The 19,137-nt window shown below is 46.3% G+C and overlaps 1 protein-coding gene across 1 annotated transcript in view; it reads left to right on the top strand.

Moving 5' to 3' along the window:
- Positions 1 to 19,137, top strand: part of LOC126210507 (open rectifier potassium channel protein 1) — a 315,501-nt gene that overhangs the window by 273,380 nt on the left and 22,984 nt on the right. The window contains exons 10-11 of the mRNA XM_049939751.1: positions 5,277 to 5,568; positions 13,348 to 13,633. Coding sequence (XP_049795708.1) covers positions 5,277 to 5,568; positions 13,348 to 13,633 — 578 coding nt within the window. The remainder of the gene's footprint in view (positions 1 to 5,276; positions 5,569 to 13,347; positions 13,634 to 19,137) is intronic.

Genomic DNA, 19,137 nt, shown 5'->3' on the forward strand with positions numbered 1-19,137 from the left:
AGCTTCACAAGCATAGCACGTAAATAACGCGTTCGTCCATCTCTGATGCTTACAAAACAGCTATTCGGCTTGGAATTGATTGAGGAGATGTTGGATGGTCTCCTGAGGGATGTTGTGCCAAATTGAGCCCAATTCGGGTGCTAGATCGTCAAAATCCCAAGCTGGTTGGAGGGCCATACTCATAATACTCCAAACGTTGTCAACGGGGGAGAGATCTGGCGATCTTAGTCGCCAAGATCCTTCTACCGACCTCCAGATTCCGATGATATAGTTGCTGAACAGCTCAGAAAAAATTTGAGTCTCGTAACAAATAAATACCCCATTCATACGGTGGGGACTTCAACCTTCCCTCGATATGTTGGCAAAAATACTTGTTCAAAACCGGTGGTAGGCAGAAAACATCTTCCGAGATTGTCCTAAATGCTTTCTCCGAAAATTATTTCGAGCAGTTAGTCTACGAACCCACGCGAATTGTAAATGGTTGCGAAAACACACTTAACCTCTTAGCCACAAACAATCCAGAGCTAATAGAGAGCATCATGACTGATACAGGGATTAGTGATCACAAGGTCGTTGTACCTAGGCTCAATACCGTTTCTTCCAAATCCACCAGAAACAAACGCAAAATAATTTTATTTAAAAAAGCGGATAAAGTGTCACTAGAAGCCTTCCGAAGAGACAATCTCCATTCCTTCCGAACTGACTATGCAAATGTAGACGAGATGTGGCTCAAATTCAAAGATATAGTAGCAACAACAATTGGGAGATTCATACCTCATAAACTGGTAAGAGGTGGAACTGATCCCCCATGGTACACAAAACAGGTCCGAACGCTGTTGCAGAGGCAGCGGAAAAAGCATGCGAAGTTCAGAAGGACGCGAAATCCCGAAGATTGGCTAAATTTTACAGACGCGCGAAATTTGGCACGGACTTCAATGAGAGATACCTTTAATAGGTTCCACAACGAAACATTGTCTCGAAATTTGGTAGAAAATCCGAAGAAATTCTGGTCGTATGTACAGTACACAAGCGGCAAGACGCAGTCAATACCTTCGCTTCGCAGTGCCGATGGTACTGTTACCGACGACTGTACCGCTAAAGAGGAGTTATTGAACGCAGTTTTCCGAAATTCGTTCACCAGGGAAGACGAATGGAATATTCCAGAATTTGAAACACGAACAGCTGCTAGCATGAGTTTCTTAGAAGTAGATACCTTAGGAGTTGCGAAACAACTTAAATCGCTTGATACGGGCAAGTCTTCGAGTCCAGATTGTATACCGATTAGGTTCCTTTCAGATTACGCTGATACAATAGCTCCCTACTTAGCAATCATATACAACCGCTCGCTCACCGATAGATCTGTACCTACAGATTGGAAAATTGCGCAGGTCGCACCAGTGTTTAAGAAGGGTAGTAGGAGTAATCCATCGAACTACAGACCTACATCATTGATGTCGGTTTTCGTAATGGCCGCTATCGACAGGGGATCTCAAGTTGATTCCGTATTTCTAGATTTCCGGAAAGCTTTTGACACCGTTCCTCACAAGCGACTTCTAATCAAGCTGCGGGCCTGTGCCGTATTGTCTCAGTTGTGCGACTGGATTTGTGATTTCCTGTCAGGAAGGTCGCAGTTCGTAGTAATAGACGGCAAATCATCGAGTAAAACTGAAGTGATATCAGGTGTTCCCCAGGGAAGCGTCTTGGGACCTCTGCTGTTCCTGATCCATATAAATGACCTGGGTGACAATCTGAGCAGTTCTCTTAGGTTGTTCGCAGATGATGCTGTAATTTACCATCTAGTAAGGTCATCCGAAGACCAGTATCAGTTGCAAAGCGATTTAGAAAAGAATGCTGTATGGTGCGGCAGGTGGCAGTTGACGCTAAATAACGAAAAGTGCGAGGTGATCCACATGAGTTCCAAAAGAAATCCGTTGGAATTCGATTACTCGATAAATAGTACAATTCTCAAGGCTGTCAATTCAACTAAGTACCTGGGTGTTAAAATTACGAACAACTTCAGTTGGAAAGACCACATAGATAATATTGTGGGGAAGGCGAGCCAAAGGTTGCGTTTCATTGGCAGGACACTTGAAGATGCAACAAGTCCACTAACGAGACAGCTTACACTACACTCGTTCGTCCTCTGTTAGAATATTGCTGCGCGGTGTGGGATCCTTACCAGGTGGGATTGACGGAGGACATAGAAAGGGTGCAAAAAAGGGCAGCTCGTTTTGTATTATCACGTAGTAGGGGAGAGAGTGTGGCAGATATGATACGCGAGTTGGGATGGAAGTCATTAAAGGAAAGACGTTTTTCGTCGCGTCCAGATCTATTAACGAAATTTCAGTCACCAACTTTCTCTTCCGAATGCGAAAATATTTTTTTGAGCCCAACCTACATAGGTAGGAATGATCATCAAAATAAAATAAGAGAAATCAGAGCTCGAACAGAAAGGTTTACGTGTTCGTTTTTCCCGCGCGCTTTTCGGGAGTGGAATGGTAGAGAGATAGTATGATTGTGGTTCGATGAACCCTCTGCCAAGCACTTAAATGTGAATTGCAGAGTAATCATGTAGATGTAGATGGCAAGCACGAAGAGAAACAGTAAAAACTCTCGCTGTGGGGATTATTTTGCTGAAATGTAAGCCCAGGATGGCTTGCCATGAAGGGCAACATAATGGGGGTGTAGAATATCGTGGACCATGGCTTGCCACGAAGGGCAACATAATGGGGTGTAGAATATCGTGGACCTACAGCTGTGCTGCAAGGGTGCCACAGATGACGTCCAGCTGTGAAAAGAAATGGCACACAAGACCAGCACTTGACATGCCTTATGGTGGGCGACTCTTACGTTGATATCCCACCACTCTCAGAGGCATCTCTACACATCTTTGCTGCTCAACAAGGCTCAGTTCGAAGCGAGACTCATTAATGAAGACAATTCTACTGCAGTCAACGAGACTGCAGGGCAAAGAGGAGTCTGGAGACGCCTCGGACAGCGGTCGCCCTCCATACAGCCCGACAATCAGGAGTGGTGGTCCAGAGTGGCATTTCTTTTCGTAACAGGACCTCTTTGGTTGTAATCCATGGCACCCTTAACCACACTGCTATATCGACGATATTCTACGTCTCGTTTAGTTGCCCTTCATGGCAAGCCATCCTGGGCTTACATTTCAGCAATATATCCACTGATTTTCTTCGTCCTTGCCAAACGCTGCCTTGACCAGCAATGTCGCCAGACCCAATTAAGAACGTTTGGATCATTATGGGTAAGGCCCACCAACGAGCTCAGGATATTAACGACCTAATGCGCTAGTTGGGCAGAATTTGGCATGAGGACATCCAACAACTGTCTGTCAGTGCGAAGCCGAAAAATTGCTGGCATAACGGGCAGACATGGATCAACGCTTTACTCACTTGCTCAATTTGTCAAGCTCCTTCTCTTGAGTAAATCATCCAATGTTTCTGCAGTTGTACTCATTTGTTAATGTGTACTTCTACATCACATCTATCGATTTCCGTCCCAATCGGATAATTCCTTTGAGGTGTGTCGTCTTTTTTGTCTCGGAGTTTACTTCTCGGCTTGACATACATCTACATCCATACACCGCAAGCCACCTGACGGTATGTGGCGGAGGGTACTTTGAGTACCTCTATCGGTTCTCCCTTCTATTCCAGTCTCGTATTGTTCGTGGAAAGAAAGATTGTCGGTATGCCTCTGTGTGGGCTCTAATCTCTCTGATTTTATCCTTATGTTGGCGAGATACACGTAGGAGGGAGCAATATACTGCTTGACTCTTCGGTGAAGGTATGTTCTCGAAACTTCAACAAAAGCCTGTACCGAGCTACTGCAGAGCTACTGCAGAGTCTTCCACTGGAGTTTATCTATCATCTCCGTAAAGCTTTCGCGATTACTAAATGATCCTGTAACGAAGCGCGCTGCTGTCCGTTGGATCTTATCTCTTGCATCAACCCTATCTGGTACGGATCCCACACTGGTGAGCAATATTCAAGCAGTGGGCGAACAAGTGTACTGTAACCTACTACCTTTGTTTTCGGATTGCATTTCCTTAGGATTCTTCCAATGAATCTGTCTGGCATCTGCTTTATCGACGATCAGCTTTATATGATCATTCCATTTTAATCACTCCTAATGCCTACTCCCAGATAATTTATGGAATTAACTGCTTCCAGTTGCTGACCTGCTATATTGTAGCTAAATGATAAGGGATATTTCTTTCTATGTATTCGCAGCACATTACACTTGTCTATATTGAGATTCAATTGTCATTCCCTGCACAATGCGTCAATTCGTTGCAGATCCTCCTGCATTTCAGTACAATTTTCCATTGTTACAAGCTCTCGATATACTACAGCATCATCCGCAAAAAGCCTCAGTGCACTTCCGATGTCATCCACAAGGTCATTTATGTAATTGTGAATAGCAACGGTCCTACGACACTCCCCTGCGGCACACCTGATATCACTCTTACTTCGGAAGACTTCTCTCCATTGAGAATGACAAGCTGCGTTCTGTTATCTAGGAACTCTTCAGTCCAATCACACAATAGTTTGTTCATTAAACGACTGTGGGGAACTGTATCGAACGCCTTGCGGAAGTCAAGAAACACGGCATCTACCTGGGAACTAGTGTCTATGGCCCTCTGAGTCTCGTGGACGAATACCGCGACCTGGGTTTCACACGACCGTCTTTTTCGAAACCCATGCTCATTCCTACAGAGTAGATTTCTAGTTTCCAGAAAAGTCATTATACTCGAACATAATACGTGTTCCAAAATTCTACAACTGATCGTCTATAGTTCTACACATCTGTTCGACGTCCCATCTTGAAAACGGGGATGACCTGTGCCCTTTTCCAATCCTTTGGAACGCTACGCTCTTCTAGAGACCTACAGTACACCGCTGCAAGAAGGGGGGCAAGTTCCTTCGCATACTCTGTGTAAAATCGAACTGGTATCCCATCAGGTCCAGCGGCCTTTCCTCTTTTGAGAGATTTTAATTGTTTTTCTATCCCTCTGTCATCTATTTCGATATCTACTATTTTGTAATCTGTGCGACAATCTAGAGAATACGCACAGTGAAAGAGCTGCTTCAGAAAGGAAGTTTGACGTACTTTGTTTGGTATGTCAGTGCGCTTGTTTGATAAAACCGTGGATACAGAATAGCGAATTTGACCATTAGAGGGGGCCTTCACACTGTGGGGATACTAGTGAGCTGGTCAGCCAGTTGCATCCGAGTGGTGGTCGGTGTCTGCAGACCGGAGAAGCCGCCGCTGGAGGAGGAGGACTCGCTGCCTCGGCCGGCCACCGCCCCCGCGCCGCCCACGCAGTCGGCGCTGCAGCGCCTCAGCCAGGCGCCGCGGGCGTGGCTGCAGCGCTTGCGGCGCGCCCAGGGCCGCCGCAACACCGACGACGCGGACGTCGACGGCGAGCCGCGCGCCGCCCCAAGGCCGTCACTGCTCAAGCGCATGTCGCTGCCTGCGCCGGACCTGCTATCCATGCGGCGTGGCAGCTCGCTCATGCCCGAGCCGCAGTACGTCACCATCACTGTGAGTACCCCTTCTACCGCTAAGGCTTGTTTCACCTCTACGGCTTACTTCACATCTACCCGGCAGCCGACAAGCCGGCATTCTTGCCGAGCCGAGGCAAGAGCCGCGTCCCTTCACACTCACCCGACAACAGCACGGCATGCCGTGCCGCTCAGTCCTTCCGCCATCAGTTGCTTTCAGACGACAAATGGAGCCCGACCAGTTATCAGCGTGGCTTGTCTTGTACAGACGTTTGAAGAGAAGAAGAAGGAGGAGGAGGAGGAGGAGGAGGTTGCATTAGGTTCATCCACTCAGTGTGAGAAGAGACAGCCGGCCGTTGTCGCCGAGCGGTTCTAGGCGCTTCAGTCGGGAACCGGGCGACCGCTACGGTCGCAGGTTCGAATCCTGCCTCGGGCATGGATGTGTGTGATGTCCTTAGGTTAGTTAGGTTTAAGTAGTTCCATGTCTAGTGGACTGATGACCTTAGATGTTAAGTCCCATAGCGCTCAGAGCCCTTTGAACCATTTGAGAAGAGACGAAGTGGGTGCATTCCTTATTCTTTTTGAGGAATTAAGGAGAGATGAAGATAACTTTTTTAATTATTGTCGGATGACTTTACGAACTTTTGACGAGCTACATGATCGAATGAAGAGTTCCATTCAGCGCCGCAACACGTCCTTCCGAGAATGTATCCAGCCTAAACAAATGTTGGTTAGTGGGATAAACAATAGTTGAATTTTTAAAAAGTTTATTATTCTGAAAGATGTACATTTTTACAATGAAATGAACACCCTTAGCTGCTTACAGGCGTTGACATACGTCAACGGGGACAGATGAAAATGTGTGCCCCGACCGGGTTCGAACCCGAGATCTCCTGCTTACATGGCAGACGCTCTATCCTTCTGAGCAGGAGCCCCCGGGTTCGAGTCCCGGTCGGGGCACACATTTTCATCTGTCCCCGTTGACGTATGTCAACGCCTGTAAGCAGCTAAGGGTGTTCATTTCATTGTAAAAATGTACATCTTTCAGAATAATAAACTTTTTAAAAATTCAACTATTGTTTATCCCTCTAACCTGATTGTAATGGCCAACATTTGTTTAGGCTGGATACATTCTCGGAAGGACGTGTTACGGCACTGAATGGAACTCTTCATTCGATAATGTAGATCGTCAAAAATTCGTAAACTCATCCGAAAATAATTAAAAAACTTATCTCCCCTTAATTCCTCAAAAAGAACAAAGAATGCACCCACTTCGTCTCTTCTCAAATGGTTCAAATAGCTCTGAGCGCTATAGGACTTAACATCTATGGTCATCAGTCCCCTAGAACTTAGAACTACTTAAACCTAACTAACCTAAGGACATCACATACATCCATGCCCGAGGCAGGATTCGAACCTGCGACCGCAGCGGTCGCCCGGTTCCCGACTGAAGCGCCTAGAACCGCTCGGCCTCATCGGCCGGTTGTCTCTTCTCACACTGAGTGGATGAACCCAATGCAACCTCCTCCTCCTCCTCCTCCTCTTCCTTCTTCTTCTTCTTCTTCTTCTTCTTCTTCTTCTTCTTCTCTTCAAACGTCTGTACAAGACAAGCCTCGCTAATAACTGGTCGGGCTCCATTTGTCGTCTGCAAGCAACTGCTGACGGAAGGACGGCGCGGCACGGCATGCCGTGCTGCTGTCGGGTGAGTATGAAGAGACGCGGCTCTTGTGTCGGCTGCCGGGTAGATGTGAAGTAGGCCTAAGACCTACCACCCACTGCCCGTTAACCCACTCATTCCAGGCCGACAAGTCGCCAACACCCTGCCGTTTCCGACTGAGTCGGTCGCTGACCTATCTATCTGTCTGTGGCCACGCTGCTACTGTGTCGCAGACCTTAACTGTGCATCACCTGGCAGTTTTCATTGTGCAAAAACTGAAGGGAAAAGGACAGTGCGTGGTGTGGGGCTGACTCACCCAGACCATGGAGCCAGTGTGGCGGTGCGGTTACTTTCATCCATTACCTACACCTATCTGTGAACTCGTTCCAACAGATCGCTGGTAGGAAAGCCGAGCAGGAACCTACCATACTGGAACTCGCAGCAGGACAATGCAACTATTCCTAGAATCGGGAAAAGTTTTAATTTTGTGTGAAAGGTGGAAATACTGGCAAACTTCCGTATATTCTGAATCTTGATAATGAACACATTCACTGTCAAGCCCGTGTTTATCTTAGCACAGTCACGCAGAAACCCTTTCATTCACGTTAGCAAGTTTATGGTAACGTATTTCCCGAAATCTGGGCAGATACTAAGCACGGATTGTTCTTAAATGAAAATGATCGCCATACTATCAAGTTTATCGGTGTCTAGTGCACTCAACTTTTTAGTTACCGAACTGCTCAATATGACACGCGGAATTACAGTCTTTTTTCATACACAAAATTACTCAAAAATCCGTACTTTCTAAAAAAAAAAAAACACCGGAATAAATAAGCCTTCACTTTACAACACTTTTGAAGCATGTAGGGCAACTACATTCGGCGAATTACAACTTCCTTCGGAGCTCATACTACACACGGCCGTACCATTGAAAGGCTGGGCTCAAACTACTTCAGACTGCTGTAAGCATTATCTATCTCTAAGAGAGAAGACGCACGAAGAATACTCCATTCTGATTGGTCAATTTTCTTTAAGGGCAACAGAAAAGCATTATACTCCCGCGTTTGTCCGCGCTTTTCATGACTAAGCGATCAACAAATAACACACTTTCGAACTCTACTTTTCCCCGGAATAAATATTTAACTCTAAGACGTTGCAGTCGTGGACTGTGCGGCTGGTCCCGGCGGAGGTTCGAGTCCTCCCTCGGGCATGGGTGTGTGTGTTTGTCCTTAGGATAATTTAGGTCAAGTAGTGTGTAAGCTTAGGGACTGATGACCTTAGCAGTTAAGTCCTATAAGATTTCACACACATTAGAACATTAGAAATATTTAACATTCTGATATTTTGTTTATATTTTACGTTATTAACTATTTTCATTTGCTCTCGAATTAGCTTTCCTTTTATCATAAATGTACTGAACATATTATGATGCAAAATTCCCCATCGTCTGCATTCACACTCTCTTAAAACATTCTCACGCTACTTCGTACAGAGTTCATCAGTAGAACAATGATCTACATATTTACTTTAGACCACATTCACGCATCATTCACACTACTAAAAGCATATACAGAACTTTAAAAACATAAATAAACAAAAAAGCCTTCAAGAAATAGAACAATTAACAAAACCATTCTATTGGCTTGTTTCTTCAATGTATTTGCGCACTACTGTCCTCTAGCAGATGAAAACTAGAACTACGTACTCGACTGAACCCGCTTCGGACCATCTGTCACTGTACTGTACATGCATGAGTAATTCTCCCGATACACAGGCTCTAGACAGGAGCGATATAAGGCGCCACGCCTTATCGGCTAGTATAAAATTATGGATAGACGGTGAAACGTATAACAACATGTATAGCGTTACTTCACCCTCACATTGAAAAAGAAGACACAAGTGTGCGAAAATTTATTCTCTTCTAAAAATGGTTCAAATGGCTCTGAGCACTATGGGACTCAACTGCTGAGGTCATAAGTCCCCTAGAACTTAGAACTACTTAAACCTAACTAACCTAAGGACAACACACACATCCATGCCCGAGGCAGGATTCGAACCTGCGCGGTTCCAGACTGTAGCGCCAGAACCGCTCGGCCACCAGCGGCCGGCTATTCTCTTCTACTTGGTCCTCTAATGACGGGTCATTAACATAACGGAGTGTGGTAATATATAGCCCACTTCGTCCGTGGAAGAACTGGAGAACTTCGATTTCTTTTATTTCATTCCACTTGTATGTCGCAGTAAGCGTAAAACATTGATTTTTGTCGTACCCTCTTCATGCGTAGTACATTGAAGCGCCAAGGAAACTGGTATAGGCATGCGTATTCCAATACAGAGATATGTAAACAGCCAGAATAAGGCGCTGCGGACGGCAACGCCTACATAAGACAACAAGTGTCTGGCGCAGTTGTTGATTGGTTTCTGCTGCTGCACTGGCAGTTTATCAAGAGTTTGAACATGGTGCTATAATCGACCCACGAGCGATGGAACACAGCATCTTCGAGGTAGCGATGAAGTGGGGATTTACCCATACGACCATTTCACGAATGTACCAATATCAGGTACCCGGTAAAACATCAAATCTCCGACATCGTTGAGGCTGGAAAAAGATCCTGCAAAAACGGGACCAACAACGACTGAAGAGAATCATTAAACGTGACAGAAGTGCACCTCTACCGCAAATTGCTGAGAATTTCATTGCTGGGGCCATCAACGAGTGTCACCGTGCGAACCATTCAACGAATAATCATCATCATCATCATCATCATCATCATCATCGATACGCGTACCTTTGATGACTTGCACAACACCAAGTTTTAAACCTCGCCTGGGCCCATCAACACAGACATTGGACTTTCGCTGACTGGAAACATGGTGTCTGAACGGACAAGTCTCGTTTCAAATTGTATCAAGCGGATGGACATATATGGATGGGTGTTGAGACAACCTCATAAATCCATGGACCCTGAATGTCAGCAGAGGACTGTTCAAGCTGGTGGAGGCACTGTAATGGTGTGCGGCTTGTGAAACTGGAGTGATAAGGGACCCCTGATACATCTAGATACAACTCTGACAGGTGAAACGTATGTAAGCATCCTGTCAGATCATGTGCATCCTTTCGTGTCCACTATCCAATCCGACGGACTTAGGCAATTCCAACAGGACAATGCGACACCCGACACGTCCAGAATTGCTACAGAGTGGCTCCAGGAACACTCTTCTGAGATTAAACACTTCCGCTGGCCACCAAACTCCCCAGTCACGAACATTATTGAGCATATCTGAGATGCCCTCAACGTGCTGTTCAGAAGAGATATCCACCCCCTCGTACTCTTATGGACAGACAGCCCTGCAGGATTCACGGTATCAGTTCCCTCCACCACAACTTCAGAGATTAGTCAAGTGTAAGCCACATCATATTGCGGCACTTCTGTGTGCTCGCGGGGGCCGTACACGACATTACGGAGGTGTACCAGTTCCTTTGGCTCTTCAGTGTGTATGGCTGGGGAAGGTATGATACCTCTACCACTGTGGTAATTGTCAGTGTTATTTTGCTTTCATACTTGATTGTAGTTTTCATAGCCGCGCGGGATTAACGGAGCGGTCTAAGGCGCTGCAGTCATAGACTGTGCGGCTGGTCCCGGCGGAGGTTCGAGTCCTCCCTCGGGCATGGGTGTGCGTGTGTTTGTCATTAGGATAATTTAGGTTAAGTAGTGTGTAAGCTTAGGGGCTGATGACCTTAGCAGTTAAGTCCCATAATATTTCACACACATTTGAACTTTTTTTTTTTTCTTGTAGTTTTCATAGTAGTGGAAACTCGCGATACAGCAAAGTAAATCGTAATGAAAGAATATTTTACTAAACAAATCCTAACATTCTGTGTGGTGTCTAAGTCGTGTCTCCCTACCACTTTCACGCAACGACGCTCTGACTGTGTTTTTTAGGGAATTGACTAGTTTGAACCTGGGACCTGTTGCTGGTAAGGAGACGCCAGACCACACATGACATGTAGAGTTCTGAAGAGTTCAGTGAGACTAGCGATGATATAAACAAATACTTAATTATTTCAGCGTCAGCTCCACTGCACTCCCTGTAAAAGAATCTTAATACTAACTAAATTTAGTGGAAGGGGTTCAAGGCTTTCCTATTTTTAGTTAGCTGGTAAAATAACGTCGAAAAAGCAGTTAAGTTTACCATTGGAATTTTTATTCTACTCACAAAACATTGTTGGCCGGCCGAAGTGGCCGTGCGGTTAAAGGCGCTGCTGTCTGGAACCGCAAGACCGCTACGGTCGCAGGTTCGAATCCTGCCTCGGGCATGGATGTTTGTGATGTCCTTAGGTTAGTTAGGTTTAACTAGTTCTAAGTTCTAGGGGACTAATGACCTCAGCAGTTGAGTCCCATAGTGCTCAGAGCCATTTGAACCATTTTGAACAAAACATTGTTTATAAATTGCGCTATTGATGAAAGGAAATATTTTAATACAGGATGATAAAAACCAACTGCGTTCAACAAAAATGTGCACGAATATTCCCTGAATGGGTTTCCAAGTTCTACAATGAATCGAAGGATGACCTGTGCCATATCACATCTATAATCTAGGTTTAAATTAAGTTTCATAAAGGAGAAAACTATCAAAAATGGTCTACAGTGACCGTCAATTATCTTTAATTAGTTATTTAACTTGCTGTAAATTACAGTGGCTGATGTGGCTTCTCAATAACTATATAACAGAAAAATCATCGCATTTCAGATTTTAACTTAAAGTGGCAAATGTGAATACCATGAGGTTCAATTGACGATCGACACTAATATTACGTAAAAAGAGGATGTAACAGATGAGACTTCTGCAGTTCTGAGTGAAGCCTTATGGCGGCATCACATGCGTTCATTACCTTGTCGGTGGTTAGAAAGCGTCAGGGGGCGGCGGGTGGCGCAGCTCCACTCACTTCGCCGTCTCGGTAGCAACTCTCTAACTTCTCTTTACTACAATTTACTGAAGTGGGCTTAAGAAAAAGGTATCTGGCTGTGTTTTCAACTGACCAGTCAGGGTGTCAATGTTAACCTTAAGCTCCGCCTACAAAAATTCTGACTATCCAATGACAGACGTCATACTTTTCATGGTGGGGCAGTGTTTTTAATGTTTGCTAAGTAACAGAGACGCTAAAACTTGCAGCTGGTGTGGCCCTTTTGGTGTTATTGTAAGATCTATACTGTTCTTCTGGAGGGTTCTGTCTTTTAACATGGGCCTGGGGCTGCTCTTGGCGATCGGCCAGCGATGTGGGTGTCCGTCCCTTATCGTAGGGCCTTCTAGCTTACACAAATCTGCTCTCGGCTTCTGTTCTCGTTTCTCCCCTCGGAACTGCGTCTGTTTCACGGTGGAAGGTATGACATGCCTTTAGGCATTCTTGTGTTAGTCTGTGGTATTCCATTTGCTCACTCGTTGATCGTATTACTTTGGTTAATTTAATGTCAGGATTTATTTGGAGCTATGTGACATACTGCCGGATTTGCTATCATGTCAGGGTTTTCATGGAAGGTGTTGGATTTGCCTGACACCTTACAAAATGTGGCGAAACGTTCACAGAAACAGCGTTCGCCGGCTTGTCAAACTTTTTGTCAATCACAATTTCACAATTTCTCTCAAACTCGATCGGTGCTTGACAAACACGTCAAACCGCAATGTACACAGTCAAATATTTGACAAAGTTAAGTTTGACAAAATGCTTGATCCGTTTACGGGGGCCTTTAGACTCTTCATCACCTTACTTCGTTCCCCTTCTCTGAAACACGATCGGTGGTTGACAAACACGTCAAACCCCAATGTACACAGTCAAATATTTGACAAATATAGTTAAATTAGACACAATGCTTGATCGTTTACGGGGGCATTTAGACTCTTCGTCACCTTACCCTACCTTCCCCTTCTCTCAAACTCGATCGGTGCTTGACAAACACGTCAAACCGCGATGTACACAGTCAAATATTTGACAAAGTTAGTTATGTTTGACAAATTGCTTTACGGGGGCCTTTAGACTCTTCGTCACCTTGCCCTACCTTCCCCACGAGAGAAAGCCAGTCCGTCCCGAATAGCTGGTCTGGTCTGGACTGGTACCCTTCGCCGGTGAAGGTCGCTGAAGGGTTGGCCGGCTGTTGTTTGCAGGGCGCGGCGCAGGCCCGCGGCCACACGGAGCACATGGGCAGCGTGCTGGAGGAGACGTCCCTGGCGGACTTCCTGCGCGCGCTCTCCTCCGTGCACGACCGGTTCGCCGTCGCCGGCATCGCCGACGAGTCTCCCGGCTGCCGGAAGCGGCGCAAGATGGGCACCGCGTCGCTCACGCCGCCGCTGCACCACTCCCTGCAGTCGCTGCACTCGCCGGCGTCGCCACCGACGCTGCCGCCCGCCGCCCACCTGCGCCGCGGCTCGCTCTGGCCGACGCCCGCTCAAGGTACGTACGTCGGCTCGCAGGGCTAGCGCATCTGCGAAAGTCTACGACGCCACCTTCCATTTCATTCACAGGCGAACCGTCACACTTTATACAGGGTGATCCATTGACAGTGACCGGGCCAAGTATCTCACGAAATAAGCTTCAAACCAAAAAACTACAATAAACGAAAATAATCTAGCTTGAAGGGGGAAAGCAGATGGCGCTATGGTTGGCTCGCTACATGGCGCTGCCATAGGTCAAACGGATATCAACTCCGTTTTTTTAAAAATAGGAACCCCCATTTTTATTACATATTCGTGTAGTACGTAAAGAAATATGAATGTTTTAGTTGGACCACTTTTTTTCGCTTTGTGATTGTGGTGTGTGTACTGTATGACCTTCGGTACACGCACCATCATATTATCTGACTTGTCGCTCTAACAAAGGAGGCGAGTGTCAGCAATATGTCTCGTGGTCTTATCGTGGCGTGTTTATCTTCTGCCGTTAGGACAGACGATAGAAATGCCACTTGCACGCTTAGAGTAGCAGAGTGACGGTGACCAACTTTAAACAGAACTTGATTAATTTTCACACACATTTATTAAAATAATAAAAAGCATAGACATTACGTAACTTGATTATGGATGCTGTTTACAATTGACAATCTGAAGTTCCCTTGGTCTTGGTACGTTAATCTTATTCTCACATACCTCTGATACTTGACAAAGTGTCTATTCATTTATCTTCATGGCTATGTACAGAAATATGATAATCTTATTAGGCGCAGACTGAAACTTGACTACAGACTGGTAAAGACTAATGCAGACTGGTACACACAAGTGCAGATTGACTGATCGGAGGTCTGTACACTCGTTATAATATCTCGCGCGTTCAGGTACAACTGCGCGAGTGTGATCTGCGAGGAGAAAAGGTTCTACGTTAGCAGCTCTCATTGGCTGCGTTACATATTAATACGCGGATCAGCGGAAGCAGAATTTGGTCCGTCGCTAAGGCAGCGCCATCTCGTAGTGCGGAGACCGACGAGCGCTGCGCCTGCGCTGTTGTGCTTAGTGGGGCGCGCTCTAGTGGGAAAGTTGTGTACGCGCTGACTACGCGGAACTACGTACACAACAGTGATACATGGCGCTGTATAAGTACGTGGTATCACTTACCATTACGCCAGTACGGACGGTATTTGCTTCGTCATACATTACCCGTGTTAAAATTGACCGTTTACCAATTGCGGAAAAGGTCGATATCGTGTTGATGTATCGCTATTGTGATCAAAATGCCCAACCGGTGTCTGCTATGCATGCAGCTCGGTATCCTGGATGACATCATCCAAGTGTCCGGACCGTTCGCCGGATAGTTACGTTATTTAAGGAAACGGGAAGTGCTCAGTCACATGTGAAACGTCAACCACGACCTGCAACAAATGATGGTGCCCAAGTAGATGTTTTAGCTGCTAATCCGCACATCAGTAGCAGACAAATTGCGCGAGAATCGGGAATCTCAGAAACTTCGGTGTTGAGAATGCTACATCAATATTGATTGCACCCGTACCATATTTCTATGCACCAGGAATTGCATGGCGACGACTTCGAACGTAGTGTACAGTTCCGCCATTGGGCACAAGAGAAATTACGGGACGATGACAGATTTTTTGCGCGCGTTCTATTTAGCGACGAAGCGTCATTCACCAACAGCGGTAACGTAAACCGGCATAATATGCACTATTGGGCAACGGAAAATCCACGATGACTGTGACAAGTGGATCATCAGCAACCTTGGCAGGTTAATGTATGGTGCGGCATTATGGGAGAAAGGATAATTGGCCCCCACTTTATCGATGGTAATCTAAATGGTGCAATGTATGCTGATTTCCTATGTAATGGCTTACGGATGTTACTAAAAGATGTATCACTGCGTGACAGACTGGCAATGTACTTCCAACATGATGGATGTCCGGCACATAGCTCGCGTGCGGTTGAAGCAGTATTGAATAGCATATTTCCTGACAGGTGGATTGGTCGTCGAAGCACCATATCATGGCCCGCACGTTCGCCGCATCTGAAGTCCCCGGATTTCTTTCTGTGGGGAAAGTTGAAGGATATTTGCTATCGTGATCCACCAACAACACCTGATAACATGCGTCAGCCCATTGTCAATGCATGTGCGAACATTTCGAAAGGCGAACTACACCGTCTTGAGAGGATTGTCGTTACACGTATTGGCAAATGCATTGAGGTTGATGGACATCATTTTCAGCATTTATTGCATTAATGTGGTATTTACAGGTAATCACGCTGCGACAGCATGCGTTCTCAGAAATGATAAGTTCACAAAGGTACATATATCACACTGGAACAACCTAAGTTCTGTATTTTAATTTAAAAAACCTACCTGTTACCAACTGTTCGTCTAAAATTGTGAGCCATATGTTCATGACTATTACAGCGCCATCTATCACAAAGCCAAAAAAGTAGTCCATCTAAAACATTCATATTTGTTTACATACAACATGAATATGTAATAAAAATGGGGGTTCCTATTTAAATAAACACATTTGATATCCGTTTGACCTATAGCAGCGCCAACTAGCGGGCCAACCATAGCGCCATCTGGTTTCCCCCTTCAAGCTAGACAAGTTTCGTTCTTTGTAGTTTTTTCGTTTACGCTTATTTCGTGATATATTTGGCCCGGTCACTATCAATGGACCACCCCGTATGCGGGGTATTTCCGAAAGAGCGTGCAAAAACTTAAAAAGACATAGACGATGCTCCACTGAACGGTTTGTGGTAGGAAACCTGGGGTCGGAGAAGACACCTTAAGTAGATAATAGAAATAAAATCACATTACTGTGTACTTGAAGGATGTAGGTTGCAGTAGGTACTGGGAGATGAAGGAGCTTGCACAGGATAGAGTAGCATGGAGAGCTGCATCAAACCAGTCTCAGGACTGAAGACCACAACAACAACAACAACTGTCTACTTTTTTATTTGCATTAGTTACAGTTAACTTCAAATGCCATGACTGATACAATGTGAAGTACCATTTGTTCTGTATCTTACAAAACGTGCTGAAACTGACGACCGACAGCCTCAATGGGCGAACAAGGTTCTGACGCACCCTGAAAAATACGAGGGTAATCCCAAAAGTAAGGTCTCCTATTTTTTATAAGTACATAGGCTGTTTATTTGTACAAAGGTTTACATCAATTTACAGCTTCAACATTTAGCTATTTTTCGACATAGTCACCATTTCTGTCGATGCATTTTTGTAGTTGGTGTGGCAGTTTTTGTATGCCCATGTCATACCAGCTCGCCGCCATGCTGTTCAGAAAGTTATGAACCTCGTCCTGCACCTCGTCGTCGGAGCTGAATCGATTTCCGGCCAAATGTTCTTTTAACTTAGGGAACAGGTGATAGTCACTGGGCGCCAAGTCAGGGCTATAGGTTGGGTGGGTGATCATGTTCCACTGAAACTGTTGCAGGAGAGCAACGGTTTGCCGAGCGATGTGTGGGCAAGCGTTGTCACGGAGAATGTGTACGCCCTTGCTCAACATTCCTCTTCTTGAGTTCTGAATTGCCCGTTTGAGATTTTTCAGAGTCTCATAGTACTTGTCACCGTTAATTGTGGTCCCAGCGATTCAGCTCCGACAACGGGGTGAAAGAAGAGGTTCATAACTTTCTGAACAGCATGGCGGCGAGCTGGTATGACATGGGCATACAGATACTGCCACAGCGTCTACAAAAATGCATCGACAGAAATGGTGATTATGTCGAAAAATAGCTAAATGTTCAAGCTATAAACTGATGTAAACCATTTTAGAAATAAACAGGTCTGTGTACATGTATGTATGTATGTATGTATGTATGTATGTATGTACACTCCTGGAAATGGAAAAAAGAACACATTGACACCGGTGTGTCAGACCCACCATACTTGCTCCGGACACTGCGAGAGGGCTGTACAAGCAATGATCACACGCACGGCACAGCGGACACACCAGGAACCGCGGTGTTGGCCGTCGAATGGCGCTAGCTGCGCAGCATTTGTGCACCGCCGCCGTCAGTGTCAGCCAGTTTGCCGTGGCGTACGGAGCTCCATCGCAGTCTTTAACACTGGTAGCATGCCACGACAGCGTGGACGTGAACCGTATGTGCAGTTGACGGACTTTGAGGGAGGGCGTATAGTGGGCATGCGGGAGGCCGGGTGGACGTACCGCCGAATTGCTCAACACGTGGGGCGTGAGGTCTCCACAGTACATCGATGTTGTCGCCAGTGGTCGGCGGAAGGTGCACGTGCCCGTCGACCTGGGACCGGACCGCAGCGCCGCACGGATGCACGCCAAGACCGTAGGATCCTACGCAGTGCCGTAGGGGACCGCACCGCCACTTCCCAGCAAATTAGGGGCACTGTTGCTCCTGGGGTATCGGCGAGGACCATTCGCAACCGTCTCCATGAAGCTGGGCTACGGTCCCGCACACCGTTAGGCCGTCTTCCGCTCACGCCCCAACATCGTGCAGCCCGCCTCCAGTGGTGTCGCGACAGGCGTGAATGGAGGGACGAATGGAGACGTGTCGTCTTCAGCGATGAGAGTCGCTTCTGCCTTGGTGCCAATGATGGTCGTATGCGTGTTTGGCGCCGTGCAGGTGAGCGCCACAATCAGGACTGCATACGACCGAGGCACACAGGGCCAACACCCAGCATCATGGTGTGGGGAGCGATCTCCTACACTGGCCGTACACCACTGGTGATCGTCGAGGGGACACTGAATAGTGCACGGTACATCCAAACCGTCATCGAACCCATCGTTCTACCATTCCTAGACCGGCAAGGGAACTTGCTGTTCCAACAGGACAATGCACGTCCGCATGTATCCCGTGCCACCCAACGTGCTCTAGAAGGTGTAAGTCAACTACCCTGGCCAGCAAGATCTCCGGATCTGTCCCCCATTGAGCATGTTTGGGACTGGATGAAGCGTCGTCTCACGCGGTCTGCACGTCCAGCACGAACGCTGGTCCAACTGAGGCGCCAGGTGGAAATGGCTTGGCAAGCCGTTCCACAGGACTACATCCAGCATCTCTACGATCGTCTCCATGGGAGAATAGCGGCCTGCATTGCTGCGAAAGGTGGATATACACTGTACTAGTGCCGACATTGTGCATGCTCTGTTGCCTGTGTCTATGTGCCTGTGGTTCTGTCAGTGTGATCATGTGATGTATCTGACCCCAGGAATGTGTCAATAAAGTTTCCCCTTCCTGGGACAATGAATTCACGGTGTTCTTATTTCAATTTCCAGGAGTGTATAATGCAGTAAATGAAGCAGGCAAAAAGGAATACAAACGTCTCAAAAATCAGATCGACAGGAAGTGCAAAGTGGCTAAGCAGGGAGGGCTAGAGGACAAATGTAAGTATGTAGAGGCTTATCTCACTAGGGGTAAGATAGATACTACTTACAGGAAAATTAAAGAGACCTTTGGAGATAAGAGAACCACTTGTATGAATATCAAGAGCTCAGA

This window comes from Schistocerca nitens, chromosome 10 (genome assembly GCF_023898315.1).
Source record: "Schistocerca nitens isolate TAMUIC-IGC-003100 chromosome 10, iqSchNite1.1, whole genome shotgun sequence".
Taxonomy (NCBI): Eukaryota; Metazoa; Arthropoda; class Insecta; order Orthoptera; family Acrididae; genus Schistocerca; species Schistocerca nitens.